Source organism: Schistocerca americana, chromosome 5 (genome assembly GCF_021461395.2).
Source record: "Schistocerca americana isolate TAMUIC-IGC-003095 chromosome 5, iqSchAmer2.1, whole genome shotgun sequence".
Taxonomy (NCBI): domain Eukaryota; kingdom Metazoa; phylum Arthropoda; class Insecta; order Orthoptera; family Acrididae; genus Schistocerca; species Schistocerca americana.
The window spans coordinates 183,176,985-183,199,475 of NC_060123.1; the positions used below are offsets into that span (position 1 = coordinate 183,176,985).

The window sequence follows — 22,491 nt, forward strand, 5'->3', positions numbered from 1 at the left end:
GGTGCTTGGACGAGTTAAAGCAGCTGAGTGATTTCAGCACAGCTGTGTGACCTGTCTCAGTGTGAGTTTGGCAGTGTCCTGGAACGGTTAATGAACTGTTGTTTGCACTGTAACTGTAACTGAATATCAAAATGGCCCCTACCATTGAAAGACCTATCACCTGTGAATTACGTGCTGTAATCTGTTTTCTGTGTATGAAAAACATGGAATCTGTAGGAATTTAGTGAATGTTGTGCAATATACAGAAAGAATGTTATGAGTAGCAGTTAAATGATTGTTTTGGGAAAGTTGGATCAACATTCACAAAGAAAACAGAAGTGGATGACTGTCCCTCGTAACAAATGAACTTGCTGCGAAGGTTCAGGACAGTATCAGAGAAAATTTTCAGTTACCGAATAAATAATTATCGGGCAAAAGCATTGTTGGTGGCAATAAGAAGGACAATGGCGTCACTGGTGCTGCACATTTTTGCTATTTTGATTGAGATAAGCTCACGCTAAAGCGTTCTTCGACACGTCAGTGTACAACTTGGGACAGAAACAGCTAAGTAAAAAATCTGTGCCATTCACGTGTTTATTTATATGTAAAAGCCAACTTTGGAATTTTCCTTTGTGAGAGACTGTATGTGCAAGATTTGTGCGATGATTTGAAATTCTAGATTAGTGTATGTCACTGTTTTCTTCATTTTGATGTAATCTTTCTTTATTGTATCAATACCCATTTGCACTGTGTGAATTGTGAAATTTTGAACATTTCCGAGTGCAGCAATAACCTCTTACTGTTAGCATCAATTGTCGGCTTGAACTGATTTGTGCTGTTTCAAAATTTTTGAGAACAGTAGGCCTATCTTTGCTTGTAACAATCATTATCTAACCTTATTGTATAATTACAAGAGTAAAAGTTTTTTTAAAGAATTTTCAGATGTTTACAAAACCACATTTTTGTAAGTTACCAGTCTGAGAGTTTTGGGTAACTTATTTCATAGCAAATCAGCATTCATGATTCACAGTTACTGTCAAAGAATAGACCACTAAGAATTGCATTGTATATCAATTCAAATTAATGTGCACTTTTTAGAAATTTCACAAGTTACCATTGTCCTGTGCGTATCTAATTTGCAGTAAATCAGCATTTGCGATTTAGTTGCTGTAGCAGATATTGTATCTAACACGTTGTGTTACAATTAGTTTTTTCTTAAAGAGGTGTACATATTACACATATTTATCATAAATTAACTCTATTTTTGAATTTGCTAATGACTATAATTAATGTCAAAAAATTTCAGGAAACTAGTAATTTTTACCACAGATGTTTCTGTTTCAGGGTGTATAAGTGGACAAGGAAAAAAAATTCCCAGTTTTTTCACGGTTAAAAAATAAACTTTTGCCCTGGTGAAAACACACTTTTCCCGTCTTACGTCACAGTATACTTTCCATAGGGGTCGTAAAACTTATCAATCCTTTACATGGTTAAGGTTTTATACGCTGACGTAGAGCCTCCTGCCACTTTAGGAAACAAACCACAGAAAAAAATGCGTTTTGGAAAGATCTTTGATTTGCAGCAACATGTACGCTGCAAATTTTCATATTACGAAGGTACTGGGTGCACATAAAGTCCAGGAACACTTTCAATTATTTATTGTACAAGAACCAAACATTGTACAGATATCATACATAGCCCATTATGAAGAGAAATCCTGAAAGTTTGTTTTCATGTATATTGCCAAAGGCGTAATCTGGTAAGTTCGTGGGTATCTGAACATGGAGCTGTCGTATCATAAAGTCCAGGAACACTTTCAATTATTTATTGTACAAGAACTAAACATTGTACAGATATCATACATAGGTCATTATGAAGAGACATCCTGAAAGTTTGTTTTCATGTATACTGCCAAAGGCGTAATCTGATAAGTTCGTGGGTATCTGAACATGGAGCTGCCGTATCGATAGAGCGGCCGTGCTACACAAGGGGACAGCTGTTTCATGAAATGGCATCCCCAATCATCAGATCTCACGCCATGTGACTTTTTTCTGTGGGGACACATTAAAGATCTGGACATGATGTTGCAGAGCTCCGGGAGAGAATATGGGAAGCAACTGCCACAGTCGACAATGCCACGCTGGGACGGGTATGGCAAGAATTCGATTACCATATTGACGTCTGCAGGTCACTCATGGTTCTCATATCGAATGTTTGCAAAAAAAATTTTCAGAGGTTCTCTTCAAAATGTGATATGTATGACATCTGTACAATGTTTAGTCCTTGTGCAGTAAATAATTGAAAGTGTTCCTGGACTTTATGTACACCCTGTATATAGTCAATTTCCACCAAACACAGACCGTTAGTTTCCGAAGCATTGAAATTGAGATCACCCTGCACTTTTGTAAACCAATTATAGCTCATGTCACGTGAACTCGCCAGCCGCTAATAGCAGTTTACATGGGGCTCCCACAACCTGATTTCGTAAATCGATCTCCCAATACAGCTCCTGGGTAGTCACATAATCACTTCAAAATCGATTCTGCAAATCCGCTTCTGTTTGCCTGTTTCCAGTTCCGCAATCGATTTTTGCTGCCATGTAAAGCCTGTCAGTATAGAAGCATGCTTGGGCTGTCAGGTTTCATCTTGTTTTTAAAAATTTCTACTAATATTGACGGAGTGGCTTTTTGTACAGTGAAGGATAAGTAGAAATATTACACTGAAGCTGTTTACACCTCGTGTAACTGAAGAGGAAAAGAGATTGTGCTGACTAAATCATAAACTACATCTGCTGTTTTCCACAGGCGCCGTGGTTAACTGGGCTAGCAAATCCGGTTCAGACCTTAACATGTAAACACAACAGCAAAAAACTCTATTTTCGTCTTTCGAAAGATGTGTTGGCATGTAAAAGTAGTGATTTAGAGCACAGGATACGTGAAGTAGTCAGCCTGTAGCAACATCAATGTTAAGTAGTGCGAACACACAAGGAGAAGTTCATGGTTTAAATTAATGTACATACAGTAGCTACAAGAAAAGCTAAAGTTTCACATATAATATGTCTTTTTTGCGGGTGTTAGACTTTGATATATCACACAAATGTGCCAGTAAAATTTTAGGTAATGACGTAAATGTCTTGTCTTCTGGGCTCGAAATTATTCTAAGTGACTAGCCCTCAAAGTGTTAAGCTTTAAATGAAAATCAAACGCTCTGTGATTTAAGAAATTTGAAACACGTTCACACATGAACATAACTCATATTGTATAAAATTAAATGTACTTTGAAAGTAACGTTGTGGCCGGGCGGTTCTAGGCACTTCAGTCCGGAACCACGCTGCTGCTACAGTTGCAGGTTCGAATCCTGCCTCGGACATGGATGTGTGTGATGTCCTCAGGTTAGTTAGGTTTCAGCAGTTCGAAGTCTAGGGGACTGATGACCTCAGACGTTAAGTTCCATAGTGCTCAAAGCCATTTTTTTTTTTTTAAGTAACGCTTTTCAAACGGCAAAGTGCAATATTTTCCGGCGACCTGTTAGATTTCGTTTCAGCAGTTGTCAGAGAGTGCCAGAAAATGGCTTACTGTGGCTGCGAAGCCACAATGACATAGGTAGCCCATGTGTTCGTACGTATCGGCATTAAGAGATCTTATATTACGTCATAAACGAAACAGGACATCAGAGGATACTCCAAGAGCATCGGACTTTTGTAAACCATACTAAAATCCGTAATTCGGCTTAAAGAGCACATTCGTATGTCCAAATTCACAAAGAAGTAGGTCCCAAGCTGATGTTTAACCTTTCAGTGTGGTTTTCAGAATGATTTTCTTGAAGTACCAGTACTATATTCTCATGTTTAGTTCTATGGCATAATGCCATACATCGCAAAAAATAACACTGTGCATTTGAAATTCCGCAAACAGCTGACACTAACCAACAGTGTTTCATATAAATTGGCAGCCTCAGCAGAAAAGGTTAATTAAAGGCAAATTTTTTTAGCAAATCAACAAAAATAACTTCAATGTTCTGCAAGGCAATTAATACCCGACTACCAAAAATCTGGAAATAAAATCAAATCAGAAACTGAGACTAATAACGTATTTTAGCCTTCCATAATTATGTTAATATTTTAATTCTCTCGGCCACAGAAATCCGATTTGTTTTTGAGAGCTGTAAACTAAGAGGAAACAGCAAAATCACTAAACGTAAACACGGTTCACGTGAAGACTACCCCTCATCCCACTATAACTCAGGCTGCTCTGCGCATGCGCGAATCTGACAGCTGGGGTGTGCCAGAGAAATGTTTCCGTGTAGCATTTGGCTGCTTGTTTCTGCTGCTCATACAGCTCGTGTCCAGTCACCTTGGATACAGCTAACAGCCACACTTCAAGTAGCCAGAAGTGTGAGAGGGTACTGCTCATACTCAACTCACCTGCGCATGCACATAAGCCCGCTGGCAACTTCTCAAACAAACCTAATGTTAACAGTTGTGACGTCACGCCCATCGGAAGCAGTTTGTTGTGAATTATTGCAGTCTTCATCCTAAAGCCTTCTACAAATTTTGCTATTGGCAGATGCTTGTGTGTGCGCTGTGTTTTGTTGTCCTTCGCAACTTAAGTTTTATTTTTTCTTCCTCATTTACATTTTATTGCTGCAGTATTATGTTGCAGTAACAGGCTAAAGTAAAATTCTTTGATAGAGTTTCAGTTCTTACCAATCAAAACTACAAAAATTTAACTGAAAACTAAAACAACGAAAAAGTTCCAGAATTCTTTAAAATTCACATGTTTTTCCCGGATTTCTCCCGGATGAAAAAACTCCCGGGTTTCTCCTGGTTGTCCCTCTGTTTAACTCCCTGTTAACAGAAATATCATTTTGTGTATTTGCTTCAATCCTTATATGGAATTAGTAATTTTTTGGTTCAACAAATTAAAAGATAATCAGCAGGCTTAGTTTAAAATTATTTGTTCACTGTCCTGTAATGCACTGCACCAGCCAATACGCAGTCCGACTGTGAATGCTGTTTTCGAAAACAGAATGAGTTGGTTGACATTCGTAACGCAGCTGGAAATCTCATACTGCTGTGTGCAAGCACACGCACACGCGCACGCGCACGTGCACGCGCACGCGCACACGCACACACAAATGATTGCTGCTACACAATTTCAAGTGGGAACTGTTTGATCATTCTCCATACTACCTTGATTTACTGTCCAGTGATGTTCATCTGTTTCTGAAGGTGAACCACAGCCCTGAATTGTGGAAGTTGCACTTCCACCATGACAATAACTACCCGAGACCCTGACCACGACATCAACTATCACTGACCCATCAGCAAGAATTGACCACCTCTCTTGCTCGCTCCCCTGCCCCACCCCAAATCAGTGTTGCTGGTACTACCTCCAGTACTGCTGTACATAACAGTTAAAAGGGGGAGGGATGTAACATCTCACCACCACAGCGATGTGGAGGAAGTCTCTGAGAGTGGCAATGATGATATATGTGGAAGCTGTGACGTGCTTTTGTCAGCCGATCTCCCCAGCCAATGACACCAGTTATTCAGCACATAGGATATGTGATGCAGTCAGCCAACAGCAAGATGTCTTACATAGTGCGAACAAACAAATAGGAAAATTGATGGTTTAAATTAATATACATAGAGTATAGCTACGAGCAAAGTCAAGCCTTCAGATAAAATATTGGTTTCTTTTTCGTGTGTTTCTTTTTAAGATACTCAACAATAAATGTTCCAGTGAAATTTTAAATGACATAAGTAGATGGTCTTCTGTGCCTGAAATTTTTCTAAGCGGTCGGTCCTCAAAATGTTAAGTTTTGAATGAAAGTCAAACGCTCTGTGATTTACAAAATTTATCGCACAGTCTCAAACATAACATAATTCATCTTGCATAAAAGGAAACTGACTTTGAAAGTAGCCCTCCTCAAATCACCAGTCACTATATTTTCCCCCAACCTATTAGAAATAGGTTCGTTGGAGCAGTTGGCGGAGAGTGCCGGAAAACAGCTGTACTTTCCATGTGCAACTATGATGATGTAAGAAGCCCGAGCTTGATATTCATTTGCCTTTTGTCACATTTCTGTTTGGAATTTCATGCATAGTGGGACATGACATGTGCAGCACTGCAGCATGTTGTTCAGAGAGGACATACAGTACAATGTTATTGTACTTGGGGCAATTGTTTTATCATATCTTATCCAGATAAGGGATGCAAAATAAGAAAGCAGTCCTTGGTATGCTGATCATTTCAAAACTAGACTCCACAATTCAAAGTCCTTAATATTTTGCTACTTGGTGACCATAACATAGATTTTTTTTTTTAAATTTGTACTCTGCAATTCCTAATTTCCAATTAGGTTTACATCCGCACAGCACTGCAAAATACTAGTAAGAAGGAATACAAATTTCTAGTTAAAAACAGTTATTTGTATATGCTAGAACTAAGGACAGTAAGTTTTTCATGACTTTTCCAAATAGTATAAAAAATTGACAAGGTTATCTGTAAAGCAGAGACATGGTATAACCAGCAGTTTATATTCTTCTCAAGGAGTAAATAAATATAAAGCCTTGTGGGAAGTTATAATAATAAAACACCGTTGCTGCCACTCTATAACTTACCAAAGAATGGTGTTCTGTTAATTTAAGACATAAACGGCACAAATTAAGAAGTAAATTACACCTAGAGGATGTACCAGGCAAGTGCTGAAACATGTCTTGTGATCGAAAAACATTGTGTCTCACAGAAGGCACGCCTGTAATATTCTGCTAAAGATGGCAATATATTTAAAACAAAGCTTTTTATTCAGTACTAATGACCAAATTTGCCTGCTTAGTCATCTTTGAGTGAACATTTACATATGTTCATAAATGTATAGCATTAGTAGATCTTACAGTATATCATAAAAGAAACAGGACATCAGAATACTCCAACAACATCGGAATTTCATAAACCATACTAAAATGCCTAATTCACCTTAAAGTGCACATTCACATGTTCAGATTCACACTGAATTATTCCCCTACCTGGTATTAAGCTTTTCAGTGCAGTTTTTGGGATGCTAGTATTCTTGGAGTACCAATATACTGTTCAAAAAATTCCAGAACATTCGTAATTCCACGCCAATGGTGTGTTGGAGCGAAATGCAGTTGCCATCCCTGTGTAATGTGTAAATGGTGCAAGTTTCATTGTTGTATGTCTGTTGGTTATTGTTCAGTGCTGTATTGTGTAGAATATTGTGTTGCACAGTTTGTTGAATTTCGAAATGGCAGAGTTAAGAGGAGCAACACATCTGCATTAAATTTTTCATGACACTCAAGAAAACCTTTACAGAGACACACCAAGTGATTCACGAAGCCTACGGTATGAATGCTTAAGCAGTCCTCAGTGTTATGAATGGTTAACACAGTTTAAAAAAGGCTGGACAGAAGTTAAAGATGACCCTCGTACAGAACTCCCTTTGATGTCTACCAACGACGCTCAAGTAAGGAACGTCAATGAAATTTTGTGTGCCACTCGAAGACTGACTATCCAAGAGACTGGAGAAGAATGCAATATTTCAGTCAAATCATGTCATTAAATCCTGACACAGCATCTTGGAGTGCATCGTGTTACTAACAACTATGTACCACAGCCCATGAGTCACGACCAGAAAGACCTTTGCCTCACAATCTGTGAAGAGCTTTTGGATCACACAAATGAGAACGAGATGTTCCTTAAGAGAATCATCACTGGTGATGAGATGTGTGTCCACGGTTATGATGTTGACACCAAGGTTCAATCTTCACAATGGGGCAGGAAAGGTTCACCAAGACCAAAGAAAGCTGTCTGATCAGGTCAAACATCAAAGATATGTGATAGATTTCTTTGACTTTGAAGGATTAGCTCATCATGAATTCATCCCACAGGGACAAAGTTTTGTGAGAAGGAAGTGGCCTGAAATGTGGCGAGACAATTCATGGCTCTTGCATCATGATTACGCACCCAGACATTCATTCCTGTTGGTATGTGACTACTGCACAAAAATCGAAATTACTGTGTTGCCTCATCCTCTGTACTCTCCAGATCTGGCTCCTGCAGACATTTTTATATTTTGAAAGTTGAAAACCCTGTTGAGACGATGAAGATTTGTGACGATAGAAAAGGTAAAAGAAAATTTGCAGACAGCACTTCGCAAAATCCATCAAGAGGTGTACCAAGACTGCTTTTGCAGGTGGAAAAGGTGTTGGTAGAGGTGTATCAGTTGTGGAGGAGAGTATTTCGAAGGAGACCATGCACAATAAGTAAAAGGAATGGCAGAAAAATTTTGTGGGCAAAGTTTCGGAATTTTTTGAACAGACATCGTATTATCTCTCATGGTTGGTTCTGTATTATGGCATTATGATATATGTGCCAAAGATGAAACAGTCCACTTGAAATTCAATAAACAGTGGAAACCGCCCAGCAGTGTGGAATAAAACATTTTGTTTCACAGAAATTGGCTGCCTCTGCAGAAAAGATTAATAAAAGCCAAATTTCTTTAGCAAACCAACAAATAAGTTCATTATTCTGCAACATGATTAATGCTCAATTGGCAATGATGTTGAAATAAAATAAATTCAGAAAATTGATACTAATAACATATTTTAGTTTTCCATAAGTATGTGAATGTATTTTAATTTAGTTGATAGCTCCCAGTCACATAAAGCCATTTCGTTTTTGTTTGACACGAGAATTGCATACAAAGACATAACAGCAAAAACACGAAATGTAAACACAGGTCACATGGAGACTACAACCTCACTACAACTCAGAATGCTTTGCGCATGCACTTATCTGGCAGCTTGGGCAGGCTAGAAAAATTTTCCCAGCTAGCATCTGGCTGCTTGCTGCTACTGGCCACACAGCTAACAACCACACTTCAAGTAGCTCATACGCGATTTCAGCTCTGTGCATGTGCGCAAGCCCACTGGCAACTGATCAAACAAAACTAATGCAAACAGTTGTGAAGTCACGCTAGTCGAAAGCAGTTTGTTGTTACTAAGTATTGCATAGTTTCCATGCTAAAGCCTTTGACACATTTTGCTATTGACAGATGCTAGTGTGTGCTCTGTGTTTTGTTGCAAATGGTGCATTTTCTTTGCAATTCGAGTTTAATTTTGATGTTTTTTTCTTGTTTGTGTTTTATTCGTGCTGTATTATTCTGCAGTTGCAGGCTAAAGTAAAATTCTTTGTTAGAGTATCAATTATCAGTAATTTAACTGGAAACTAAAACAATGAAAATTCCAAGAATTCTAGTCACCTCCATCATCTACACAAAAATCTCACTGTTGTTTCAATTTTTGGAAGCACTCCTGGAAGTCCACAGGGTGAAGGGTGCTCAGGACCCGTTGCGATTCTACTTGGACATCCTCAATCGAGTCAAAATGTCACCCTTTCAATGTGATTGTCATCTTCAGTAACAGGTAGAAGTTGCACAGGGACTCCACATAAATAATTTAAATAACAACACCATGTTTATAAGGAAAGAGCACTGGAAAGCCACATGGAAAAGATGATCAATTGTTCAGATTTCAGAGGAAGTTCTTCACACACACACACACACACACACACACACACACACACACACACAGACAGACAGAGAGAGAGAGAGAGAGAGAGAGAGAGAGAGAGAGATCATCATCATTAGTCCTACCCATCAATACAGAACCAATACTGAAAATCTACCACATAAGGCAAGGCATTTTTAATTTCTTATTGGTTTTACTGCTAACTCTATTCACAACACATTTCAAAGATAGTATCCCCATAAACCATTGAATGTGCCTGCACAATTATATCATTTTATGACACATAGTTCAGGAGACAGGACGTCATAAACACTGAGATGCTAGAAAAAAACTACATTCTCCTAAAACAGAGCCCAAATTACCCAGACTACATACAATGGTTGATAATGAAAACACTTAGTAATTTCCGACAAACTTTAAACATAATTTCAAACCTTTTCTAAACATTTTCTCAATTATATGTGTAACATCAAATATTTAAAGCCTCAACTCATTTGGAAAGTGATCAGAAGTTTGACGTTGTTGTATCCAGGGGAGTTCAATTCTTTTAAGAATTGAGCATTTACTGATTACTTACTATCTGGAAAGAAGCGCTATGAGGTTAAGAACCACCCACCTCTCAAAAGAGGAAGGGGCTGCAATGAAAAGGAGGCAACCCTGAAGCAAGCACACTCAAGAACATGTGGACCAATTTCAACCAATTCTATTAGGTACGTGACTTATTATTTGCACAAAAATACTATAGCAGTAAGCATCTCCACCACCACTATGGGTGGGGGTGTTGATGAGAAAGGGTGACAAGGAAATTCTCAAAAATTACCTGTTAATATTTGTTTCCTGTATTTCCTTTACTTGGAATACTTTTAAAGGTATAGAGCGTTTTTTTTTTTTTTTTTTTTTTTTTTTTTGTGCATCAATCGGGTCATGAGAATGAGCACTGTCATGAGCCAATTATTTTGTAAACAGGTTTTGGGACCTAAGATCTAGACACAAGGCTGAATACCACACACAGATTTAAAATCCTCTCTGGAGTCTTGTGTTGTTAAACAGCAGAGCATCTGACATATTCAACACACATACATACTGAGTGATCAAAAAGTCAGTATAAATTTGAAAACTTAAAATATCACAGTACAATGTAGATAGAGAGGTCAAAATTAACACAGTTGCTTGGGATGACATGGGGGTTTTACTAGGGGAAAAAAAAAAAAAAAAAAAAAAAAAAAAAAAAAAAAAAAAAAAAAAAAAAAAAAAAAAAACCGTATTGCTAGGCACGTGAAAGATCTCTTGCGCGAGTTGTTTGGTGATGATCGTGTACTCAGCCGCCACTTTCGTCATGCTTGGCCTCCCAGGTCCCCAGACCTCAGTCCGTGCAATTACTGGCTTTGGGGTTACCTGAAGTCGCAAGTGTATCGTGATCGACCGACATCTCTAGGGATGCTGAAAGATAACATCCGACGCCAATGTCTCACCATAACTCCGGACATGCTTTACAGTGCTGTTCACAACATTATTCCTCAACTACAGCTATTGTTGAGGAATGATGGTGGACATATTGAGCATTTCCTGTAAAGAACATCATCTTTGCTTTGTCTTACTTTGTTATGCTAATTATTGCTATTCTGATCAAATGAAGTGCCATCTGTCAGACATTTTTTGAACGTTTGAATTTTTTTGGTTGTAATAAAACCCCATGTCATTCCAAGCATGTGTGTCAATTTGTACCTCTCTATCTAATTTATTCAGTTTTCAAATTTATACTGACTTTTTGATCACCCGGTACTTTCAACATCTCCTCCTAGGCCCCTGGATTCAGTCAAACTTGGTACATACATTGCTTACTATCTTGAAGAAATACTACGGGGGTAAAAACCACCAACATCTCATTGGGTGGGGTGTTGGACAGACAAGGGGGGGAAGGTGGACACTAAGAGGGGGATGAGGAGATGGACAGAGAGAGGAGAGAGGAGAGGAGAGGAGAGGAGAGGAGAGGAGAGGAGAGGAGGTGATGGACTAATACAAGACTGGAATAAATAAATACCTCACCAATGTCAAGTTTCTCGGCTAGTATATTTTAAAGATGTGGGTACATATGTTCCACATCTCCTCCTTAATCTCTAAGAATGATTTCACACAAATGCGGTACACGTATCACACTGACAGCATTGTAATTCTGTCAGAGACAGCAAAAGACCTGGAAGGGCAGTTGAACGGAATAAACAGTGTCTTGAAAAGAGCATATAAAATGTACATCAACAAAAGCAAAACAAGGATAATGGAATGTAGTTGAATTAAATAGAGTGATGCTGAGGGAATTAGATTAGGAAAAGAGACACTTAAGGTAGTAACAGAGTTTTGTTATTTGGGGAGCAAAATAACTGATAATGGTCGAAGTAGAGAGGACATAAAATGAAGACTGACAATGGCAAGGAAAGCATTTCTGAAGAAGAGAAATTTGTTAACATCAAGTATAGATTTAAGTGTCAGGAAGTCTTTTCTGAAAGTATTTGTATGGAGTGTAGCCATGTATGCCAGTGAAATATGGATGATAAATAGTTTAGACAAGAAGAGAATAAAAGCTTTCGAAATGTGGTGCTACAGAAGAATGCTGAAAATTAGATGGGTAGATCATGTATCTAATGAGGAGGTACTGAATAGAATTGGGGAAAAGAAGAATTTGTGGCAAAACTTGACTAGAAGAAGGGACCGATTGGTAGGACACATTCTGGGGCATCAAGGGATCATCAATTTAGTAGTGGAGGGAAGCATGGAGGGTAAAAATCGTAGAGGGAGACCAAGACATGAATACACTAAACAGATTCAGAGGGATGTAGGCGGCAGTAGTTACTCTGAGGTGAGAAAGCCTGCACAGGATAGAGTAGCACGGAGAGCTGCATCAAGTCAGTTTCTGGACTGAAGAGAACGAGAACAAGAACAACATCGCTTACTGTCTGGAAAGGTGGATAAGAACCACCTACCTCTCAAAGGAGTGGAGATAGGTTTGAAAATGAGATGTTGTACGAGTTGGACAGAGTGAGGTGGGAGAAATTTGACAGACAGAGTGGGAGTACGAGACAAACAGAGTAAGTGGATAGGGAGATGGGAGGGGGGGGGGGGGAGAGGAGATGGACAGAGAGATAGGGGAGGAAGGGATGGACAGAGAGAGGGAGGACGAGGAAGATATGAAGAAGTGGGCAGAAGGGATGGTCAGAGGGAGATGGGGAGGGGGGGCGGGGGAGGAAAGTGTAGGAGGCAGGTGGAAGACAGAAAGGGTTTGTGGGCAAATGGGAAAGAAAGAAGGTGTGAAGAGGCAGGTGAGAGAGGGAGAAGGTGTAAAAAGGCAGACAGAAGTGGAAGGGGGTATGGGGATGGAAGGTGGAACATGAACTGGTTGTGAGAAGGCAGGTGGAAGAAGGACAGATTGTCAGAAGGCAGGTGGAAGAAGTAAAGGTTGTGACGAGGCAGGTGGAATAAGGACAGGATATGAGGAGGCAGCAGATGGAGGAAGGACATCGTGTGATGACGCAGCTGGAAGAGGGGAGAGAGAAATACAAGGGGAAAGGTTTTACAGGGGAAAGATTTAAATTTTTCCCTATTATTTTGATAAAACTATAGCTAACATCTACTATCGTGTTTTTGGGAGGGGGTTAGCATGCAACACATGCCACATATCATCTCATCTCTGAAGCACCAGAAGTAATTTCTAGCAAAATTGACACATGAGGTGTATCCATAAAGTAAGTACCATTTCGTTCGACCACCACCACAGCACTAGTGTTGCAGTTCTGCACATTCACATTCTTCTCGCTGGTTCATTATATCTTTCCATTGACATCATTACAGCTGCATTGTGTTATGTTTACATTTCTTAGTGATCGTTCAAAATGTTTAAACCAGTGTCTGAAGCGTATTTTGTGATACAGATTTTGAACACAGAGAATGTTAAGCCAGATGAAGTTCATCATGAACTTGTAGAGATTTATGACAAAAATGTAATGACTGATGAAACGTTGAGAAAGTGGGTGAGACAATTCAATACTGGACAAATCAATGTTCAAGATGAAGAATGTTGTCAATGATGGTTTGGTTGAGAAAGTGAATAAGAAAATTCCTTAGAACAGACAGTTCACAATAACAATGCTTTGCTATTAAGTTTTTGCATGAGAATGTCACAAATCGCTTAAATTTTCACAAATTGTGTTCCCGCTGGATTCTGAAAATGCGTATGGACATCCACAAAATGAAGTGCCTTGAGATTTCTTATCTGATACAGTGATGAGGGAGATGAATTCTTAAACAGAATTTGACCAGTGATACAACTTGGGTTTGTTATGTCACTTCAGAATCAAAACAACAGTTGATGGAGTGGAGGCACTCACAATCCCCCAAAAACCAATTCGAAACAATGCTGTAAGCACAAAAAACATTTGCACTGTGTTCCTTCCTAGATTTGAAACCATCAATGCAGTACAATAATGTGAAACACTGAGAAACAAATGGTGTGGAATTCTCAGACAAGATATTTTGTTACTTCACGACAACACACATCCCCATTTTGCTGGTGTCACTCAAAACCCGATTCACAACTTGTTCTTGAACTTGAAGTGTGATTTTGGAGGAAACTGGCTTTTGCAGTGATGATGATGATGCAAAAAAATCATGTTCAGCAGTAGTAGTCTTCACTGATGGTATCTTTCTATGAGGAGTGCATAGAAAAGTTGGTTTACTACTAAAAAAAAGTCTGAACAGTGGTGGCGACTATGTAGAAAAATAGCTTAAGAAATGCTCTCTCTTTCTTAAAATAAATTTTGGTTAAAAAAATTTTTTTTATGAGTTCTTTCTCTAAATGATACTTACTTTCTGGACATGCCTCATATATCGCTTGCAGCCTGGGGGGGGGGGGGGGGGGGGGGGAAGCCTGTTGTGCCAGTTGGACCCCCACAGCCATACAGAGTGGGGGGAAGAGGGGTGGAGTGACACAAAGCAATTTCAGGATTACAGATCATGCCACTTGAATGAATACCACAGCTAAATTTTACATCTTCCCTGCAGCACAGATTCAGACAAAAACAAGTGCACACCAGTCCTTCCCATGAGATTTCACTTGTGTACACATTCGCCACATACATTGTACAAATCTCCTCCACCCCCTCTCTGTATCCACTTCTGCACCTCTTCCTCCCTACCAATCCTCTTTCTGCCTCATCCTCACATCTGTCCATATCCTTTTCCTCACTCTTTCTGTCTCTCTATCTCCTCCTTCCTCCTCTCTTGGTTCACCACCTCTGCCCTCTCTTTCTCTGAGCACATTGTCCTCCCCCACCCTCTGTCCATATTCTCCTCCTCCTTTCCGTCCATTCGTTTCTCTATTCATCTCAACATCCCCCCCAACCCCATGATGTATCTGCATGTGTAGCCCCTGGAAAACCGATCTGTACAGCAGACTGAAACTACTCTCACAATATGCCTGTCATGCAGGGCAGCCAAAAAATTCCAGACTGGAAAACTGTTTCGTGCCCTTCATGTGTAGCTGCCCTGCATAGCAAGTCAATAAGATAGGCCTCTACTACTCCCACACAACATGCCTATTGTGTAGAGCAGTCTACATGTCAGGGATTTAAAGTGTCCCTCCCCCCCCCCCCCCGATCTTCTCTATTATTATACTAGTCTTTTCTCCATAGCTTGGCCCGCATATGTGTTCGATGTGAATGTTGCACACATCTCCTCCCCCTTCTCTCTGGCCACCTCTTTCTTTCCCTGTCTTTCTGTCCATCTTGTCTTCCCCCACCTCTATCTGTAGATCTCCTCCTCTGCCATCTCTTTGTCCATCCTCACCTCTCCTCTCCCCAATTGTCTGTCACTTTCCTTCTGCTTCCACTCTCCCTGTCTGTCCATCACCTCCTGTCCCCTCTCCCTATCCTTACCACATCTCTGATCATCTCTTCCACTCCTGTCTCTATGCCCAACTCCTCCTGCTCGCACTCTCCCTTTCTGTCAATCATCTCCTGCCTATCCTCTCTTATCCTCACCGGATGTGTGCCCATCTCTTCCACCCCATCTCAATGTCTATCTGCCCCTCCACGCCTATGTCCTCCTACTCCCACTCTCTCTATCTGCCCATCATCTTCCGCCCAGTCTCTACCTATCCACCTTGCATGTGTGTCCATCCCTCCCGTCCTCCCTCAAAGTCCATCTGCCAGTCCACTGCCTATGTACTCCTTCCCACACCTCCATATGTCCATTTCTCCTGTCTCTGTTCCCACCCCCTCATCCCCCCTCTCCCTGTCCATCCCTCCAGCTCCCTCTCCCCCTAACTGTCTCCTCCTGCCCCCACTCTCTATCCATCTTCTCTTGGTCCCCCCTTCTGTCCAACCACTCCCCTACCCATCTCAACCATCACCAAGCTGCAGCCATCCACTCCTGTAGCCCCTGCAAAACACGTCAAAGCAGGTCGATACTACTCTGACAACACGCCTGTCGTACTGGGCAGGGGCTTCAGTACTGTTTTTTGTTCTTAATGTGTTGGCTGCCCTGCAAAACAGGTCAATACTGCTCCTCCACAACACACGTGGCATGTGGGAAGCCTACACGGCAGGGGCTAAAAAATCATCTTTGTCGGTACCTCTCCTCCTATGGGAACACGCTGTTCTAACACACACACAGTGCTTAAATTCATTGGTTTGCTGTCTGTGTACCAAATTTGGTTGAAACTGATGTAGAGATTTGGGAGGAGATGCTGGACATGGATACACACTTGATACTTTTTATAAAAGAGAAAGTTTGTGATGAAGCAAACTGGGATCTCTCTACTTTCTCTCTTGTTTTGCCATCTGCCCCGTCAAATTCATTTTATCTTCATTTTTGCCTAATTACAATTAACATGCATGAGTATAATCTGCATTTCCATAAAAGAGAAAGTTTGGCCCTCAGTCTTAAGGAATGTAGCACCAAATCTAATTCTGTGCTTAGTTTTGTGTATACAATTAATTTCCTAATTTATTTTGACCATTCCTAGTTAATATCTTTTGCTACAGATCATTATAGGGAGATATCAGTAATTGTTACATGACTTAGATACTATCGTTGACTTATAAACAAATATAAATTCTGTACTAATTATAAATATCTGGAAGAAGAAGTACTAGGATACTTAAAGTATTTATTTGGCTCTATTCAAAAACATATTAGCAAAGCCCGCTCTTAATTAATACCAAAATAATTACCTGCTTTGTGTAAAATATTGTTTGTGTAACTATATCTGTTAATTACATTATTTAAACCAATATGTGGCAGAAGGAACTGTTAAAAAGAAGGAATTTTTTGATGTATTTCGATAATTGAATGAGTTGTTTTAATTGTAATTTCTGTAACTTAAACATCGAACAATGTATAGTTTCAGTGCCTATTATTGTGAAGATATATAAAGGACCAATTTTTGGTCCTGAGACAGTTAGTCTATGGCCGATCTTCAGATGTGAAACATGTATTGGTTAGATTAACAACAATGCATCAACTTAACAGTGGAGTAAGTGTAACAAAAATAGGCTGTTTGTTAGAACAATTGATGACAATGTCTGTTTAAAAATAGTGTCACATGTACCATATTATTCTGCAAGAACTTTACATTTATGTGATTACTCTGCTATTCACAATTAAGTGCCTGGCAGAGGGTTCAATGAATCACCTTCAAGCTGTCTCTCAACCGTTCAACTCCTGGACAGCGAGCGGGAGAAACGAGCACTTAAATTTTTCTGTGCGAGCCCTGATTTCTCTTATTTTATAGTGATGATCATTTCTCCCTATGTAGGTGGGTGCCAACAGAATGTTTTTGCAATCGGAGGAGAAAACTGATTCCTCTTATTTTATCGTGATGATCATTTCTCCCTATGTAGGTGGGTGCCAACAGAATGTTTTTGCAATCAGAGGAGAAAACTGGTGATTGAAATTTCATGAGGAAATCCAATCACAATGAAAAACGCCAGTAAGACGATCCAATTAATAGTTTAGTCCGATTGTCAAGAATAACCTCTACCCATAGTATTTCGCAGGAACTATCTACTCCAATTTCACTACAAGGCAAACTACTTCTGACAACAATACATACTCCACCACCACCTGTATTTAATCTATCCTTTCTGAACACTGTAAGATCGTTTGAAAAAATTTCGGCTGAATTTATTTCTTTAGCCAGTTTTCTGTACCTATAACTGCTTAAGCTTCAGAGCTTTCTATTAGGGCTTGGAGCTCTGTTTCTCTCCCAACACAGCTACGACAATTTACAACTAAAATGCTGATTGTTTCTACAACTATCTTACTATGTTTTACCTGCCCCTTTTAGACGGATGTCCTTTCTGTGGTTTCCTGGGACCCTCTAACCTAAAAAACTGCCCAGTCCCTTCCACGCAGGCCTCACTGCCCTTGTAGCCATCTCCTGTGTTTAGAGGATGCCTGACCTTTTAAGTGGAACCCAGAAACCCACCACCTGATTGCACAAGTCAAGAAATCTGCAGCCTACACAGTCACAGAACTGCCTGAGCCTCTGATTCAGATGCTCCACTCAGCTCTGCACCAAGGGACCGCAGTCGGTTCTATCAACGATGCTGCAGATGGTGAGCTCCGCCTTAATCTCAGAAGCAACACGCAGTCTTTACCATTTCCACTAGCCACCCAAAACCAGAGAGAATCTCTTCCGATCCAAAGCGACACACGTCATTGGTACTGACACGGGCCACCACCTGCAGTTGGCTGCACCCTGTACTTTTCATGGCATCCGAAAGCACCCTTTCCACATCCGGAATGATTGCCCCTCGGTACGCACAATGGCTTTGTTCCCTTCCTCGGCAGCCATGTTCCTAAGGGGCCCCATTACATGCCTAACATTGGAGCTTGCAACCACCAGCAAACCCACCCTCTGTGAATGCCCAAACCCTGTGGGCCGAAAAGCTACTTCTGGAACAGGGTGGACGACTGCATCTGGTTCAGAGACTTCGTCAGCCACAGATAACGCCCAAAACCTGTTCATCAAACGAACCAGGGAGGCCCTACGATCGGCCCCACAGAAAGTCTTTCACTGCCTGCCAGACTTTTGAATGATCTCCCACTCGACTGCAGGTAAGGGGTCAACCTCAGCACAGGCAGTACTCAGGGCGGGCACAGCAGTGTATCGATCGGGGGACACGTGCGTCGTGCGCAATGTCCCTTGCATCCCCGCGTCCAACCCTCCACAGTGATGACCCTTGGCAGCAGCCTCAAGCTGTGTAATGTAAGCCAACACTGCCTAGAGCTGTGAGCGAAGGGTCACAAACTCAGCTCGCATTTGTACACAGCAATCACAGTGCCTATCCATTTCTGAACTCGCTCCTGTTTGAAACTCATAAAGATATGTAATAAACAAATGGTGTACTTGCCTTATTAGCAGCAGGAGCTCGCGGTGCTCTCTCACTGACAGTGTAACTGAAAATGCACATGTATATGTACATGTAAATTTAAACTGTGTGGTTAGGTTTTCTACTGCTCATAGATGTTCAATAGCAAACTATTGTAGCAGTATGCTGATGTTGCCTGCAACCTATTAATGAGGCTTATCAACATTTACCAACAGTGAACTGCCAATATATTTGTGTAAGATTGGGGGAGTTGTCAACAGTGAAAGTAAAGAACTGTGAAACGCAATTGTGCAACTGTCAGCTACATCATTTACAGTAGTTAATGTTGAAATTCCACCCCCTCATTTTTCAGCTAGTATAACAATGCAGTACATTGACATCAAGGACTATCACCGAAGAAATAAAGCAGGCGAACGTCACAAGTTCTGTTGTTCCAAAGTAGCAACCTGGATGTCTGAAGTGGAACTTTGGCCAAAAGCTACGATTTTTTGACTTCACTACATGCTTGTCCACTGCTCATAGCCTCTCCTACTTGGTGAGTAATGTTTGGCATCATGTACGTATTACATTCCACAAAAGAAAGGAAGGTTGGGGCTTAACTTTCCACGGGCAACAAAAACACAAAAGAAAGTCAATAACGTCCGTTTTGAAGAGCTACCATAGAATTCAGTTTAATGATTGCAAGGAAGCTAAATATGGTTGTCAGAATTAAAATAAGACTGCATGGTCAATAGGTTCTTTTGTAAAGGTAATTTCTTTTTCTTCTTTTTCCTTACAAAGAATATTAGTTCAGATATTTTGCACAAATTATATATTCACCTTATTTTCAGCCAGTGCTGTGACCCGGTAAACAACAGTAATACTACAAATGCATGACATTGCATGCTACACTACTTACGTAGGATATTGAGCATTGCATTGGTAAATGTACTGAGGGATCAATTTGACGTCATCTGAGAGCGCTGTTTCAAATTTTCTCGTAATATCTGGTCTTGCCTTTTCAATTAGCCACTGACCTGAAATGATTATTAATTCTTATTGCAAAATCAAACTGAGAGCTATAACTCCATTATATTTACACAGTGGCATTTAAATTTAAAACAGTTAAACAACCATGTATCTACCAATACTCATCACTGGACCTGTATCTGAAATCAGATATTTCTCATAAAAGTGCAAACAAAACAAGCTATTTTATCACAATATTGTGCTAATGATGTTTGTATCCATTCACTTGACCAAGAATTAGTTTTGCAAACAGTTATCTTCTTACTCAGAGAGCTATTCAATATGATGAGCTTAATATATAGTGTTCAAACAAATTTTAACATCTTTAATACCAGATGGTGTATTCTAATTCTGAAATTTCATAACACTTGAGAATGTAAGCCCCTGCTAGTTATTTATAGCATAGTCCATGGATCATGGCTGCAACCTCTCATTATGATGTGGAGAGAATCTAAGAAGTATAGCGATACGACACCAGTTTACATATTAGTCTTTTATGTAAACCTTAAAATACATTTATAACAACAAAAACCATCAATTATTGATGAAATTATTTAATTGGATAATTAAAACATATACTCATCATGCGTCAGCAGAGCGCACACATAAAAGACTATTGTAATTGGCAAGCTTTCGGAGCCAGTGGCTCCTTCTTCAGGCAGAAGGGTTGAAGGGGAAGGGGAAGGTAGAAGGGTGAAGGGTGAAGAAAAGGACTGGGGAGGCTGCGAAAAAGGGGTAGATTTTGGGAAAGTCACCCAGAACTGCGGGTCAGGGGAGACTTATCATATGGGATGAGAAGGAAAGACTGATTGTTGGGGACTCTTTCTAGATCTCGCCAATCTTTTTCCTTCACTCTTCTTCCTTCCCCTTCCCCTTCAACTCTTCTCCCTGATGATGGAGGCACTGGCTCCGAAAGCTTGCCAGTCACAACAGTCTTTGATGTGTGTGTACTGCTGCCACTTAAAATATGAGAGTCATCCACAAAGTAAGTTCCGTTTCTATTTCTATCTGTGGCAGCGCTACGATCGCAGTTCCGAGCATGCGCGGCAGTTACTCCGACTCAAGGAGAAGACATGTGCGCCATTTCCAGATCGCTGCTGCCAATGTGTGCTTTGTGGTGCTTCTTTATAATGTCAGCCGTAATTGAAAATGTCGCCGCGTGTGAAATCAGATTTGTGATTCGTTTCCTAAATGCAGAGAAAGTTAAACCAAAGGAAATGCATCGGCAAATCTGCGAGGTTTTCAGACAAAATGCTATGAGTGATTCAGTGGTTAGAAGATGGGTCAGACTGTTCAAAGAAGTACGTGATCAAGTGCACGAAGAAGAACAAAGTGGACGCTCCTCTGTGGTTACTGATGAACTGGCTCACACAATTGAAGAGAAGATTAAGCACAACCGTAAGTTTACACTTAGTGCCTTTGCTATGGAAGTTCTGCAAATCTCATGATCACTAATTCATGAAATTGTTACTGAAATTTCAAAACCTTAGCTCACATTGGGTACCCAAAATTCTTACTGAACAACACAATAAACAACGTATGGGCAGTGCACTTCAGGTTTTGACACGCTACAATGAAGAAGGTGGTGGTTTTCTTTATCAGATAGTCACGGGGGATGAAATTTGGGTATCGTATGACACCTCTGAAACAAAACTGCAATCAATGGAATGGAGGCACACTTCATCCCCAACGAAGGTTAAGCCTAAGCAAATCTTGACACCTCGAAAAGTCATGTGCACCATTTTTTGGGACAGAAAAGGCATTTTGGTCACTGATTTCTTACCATGGGGCCAAATGATCAATGCACATGGTTACTGCAAAACCATTAAGAAATTGCGCCATGCAATACAGAACAAGCACCGAGCATTACTGTCAAAAGGTGGTGTTTTTTTACATGATAATGCCCAACTTCACATGGCGAATGTGACCAAACAACTCTTACAGCAGGGACGGCCACGGTGTGCCAAACTGCACGCGTGTACAGATGTGCTGCATGCATGCCGTCCAGGGCTCGGTCCGCCTCGCCACTACTCGGCTTTCCTCGGTCTTTCGCGGCACTGCTCAGTACGGCGCGACATTAGACTAGCTGTGCGATGCGACATCTTTTCATCCGGCATAGGGTGCATTAGTTGATTCGTAGTGGCAGCCATGTTTATTCCTCGCTATTTGTTAGCGATTTGTAGGAAGCTTATAAGTACTGTACAGTGGTTGTTGCAATGGAACACACGCTCACAAAGAGGTGGCGTAGTGACACGTCCTGAGCCTTCAGAGCTGAATGGGAATTGCAATATTTTTTTTCGAAGAGAAGAATGAAAATTCTCAATGTCTATTATGCAGTCACATACTCGCCGGGCACCGCAAATTTGCAATAGAACAGCATTATAACACCACACACAAAGAACTTAATGATTTAGTTGGGTTGATAGATCAAACAAGTTGGCAGAATTAAGAAGACGTAGTGTTATGCAGCGAGACGGACCGAATGCGAGTACCACTTACAAATCTTTGTGTTTCTGATGTTTGTATTTGTACATATTTGCCGTTAGAATTCGAATTTAGAGTTCA

At 40.4% G+C, this 22,491-nt stretch overlaps 1 protein-coding gene across 3 annotated transcripts in view; it reads right to left on the reverse strand.

Annotated features, from left to right (window-relative positions):
- Window positions 1–22,491, reverse strand: part of LOC124615908 (1-acylglycerol-3-phosphate O-acyltransferase ABHD5-like) — a 103,209-nt gene that overhangs the window by 25,743 nt on the left and 54,975 nt on the right. For all 3 annotated transcript variants that reach the window (XM_047144083.1, XM_047144084.1, XM_047144085.1), the window contains one exon: window positions 19,817–19,934. In XM_047144083.1, the coding sequence (XP_047000039.1) occupies window positions 19,817–19,934 (118 nt within the window). The remainder of the gene's footprint in view (window positions 1–19,816; window positions 19,935–22,491) is intronic.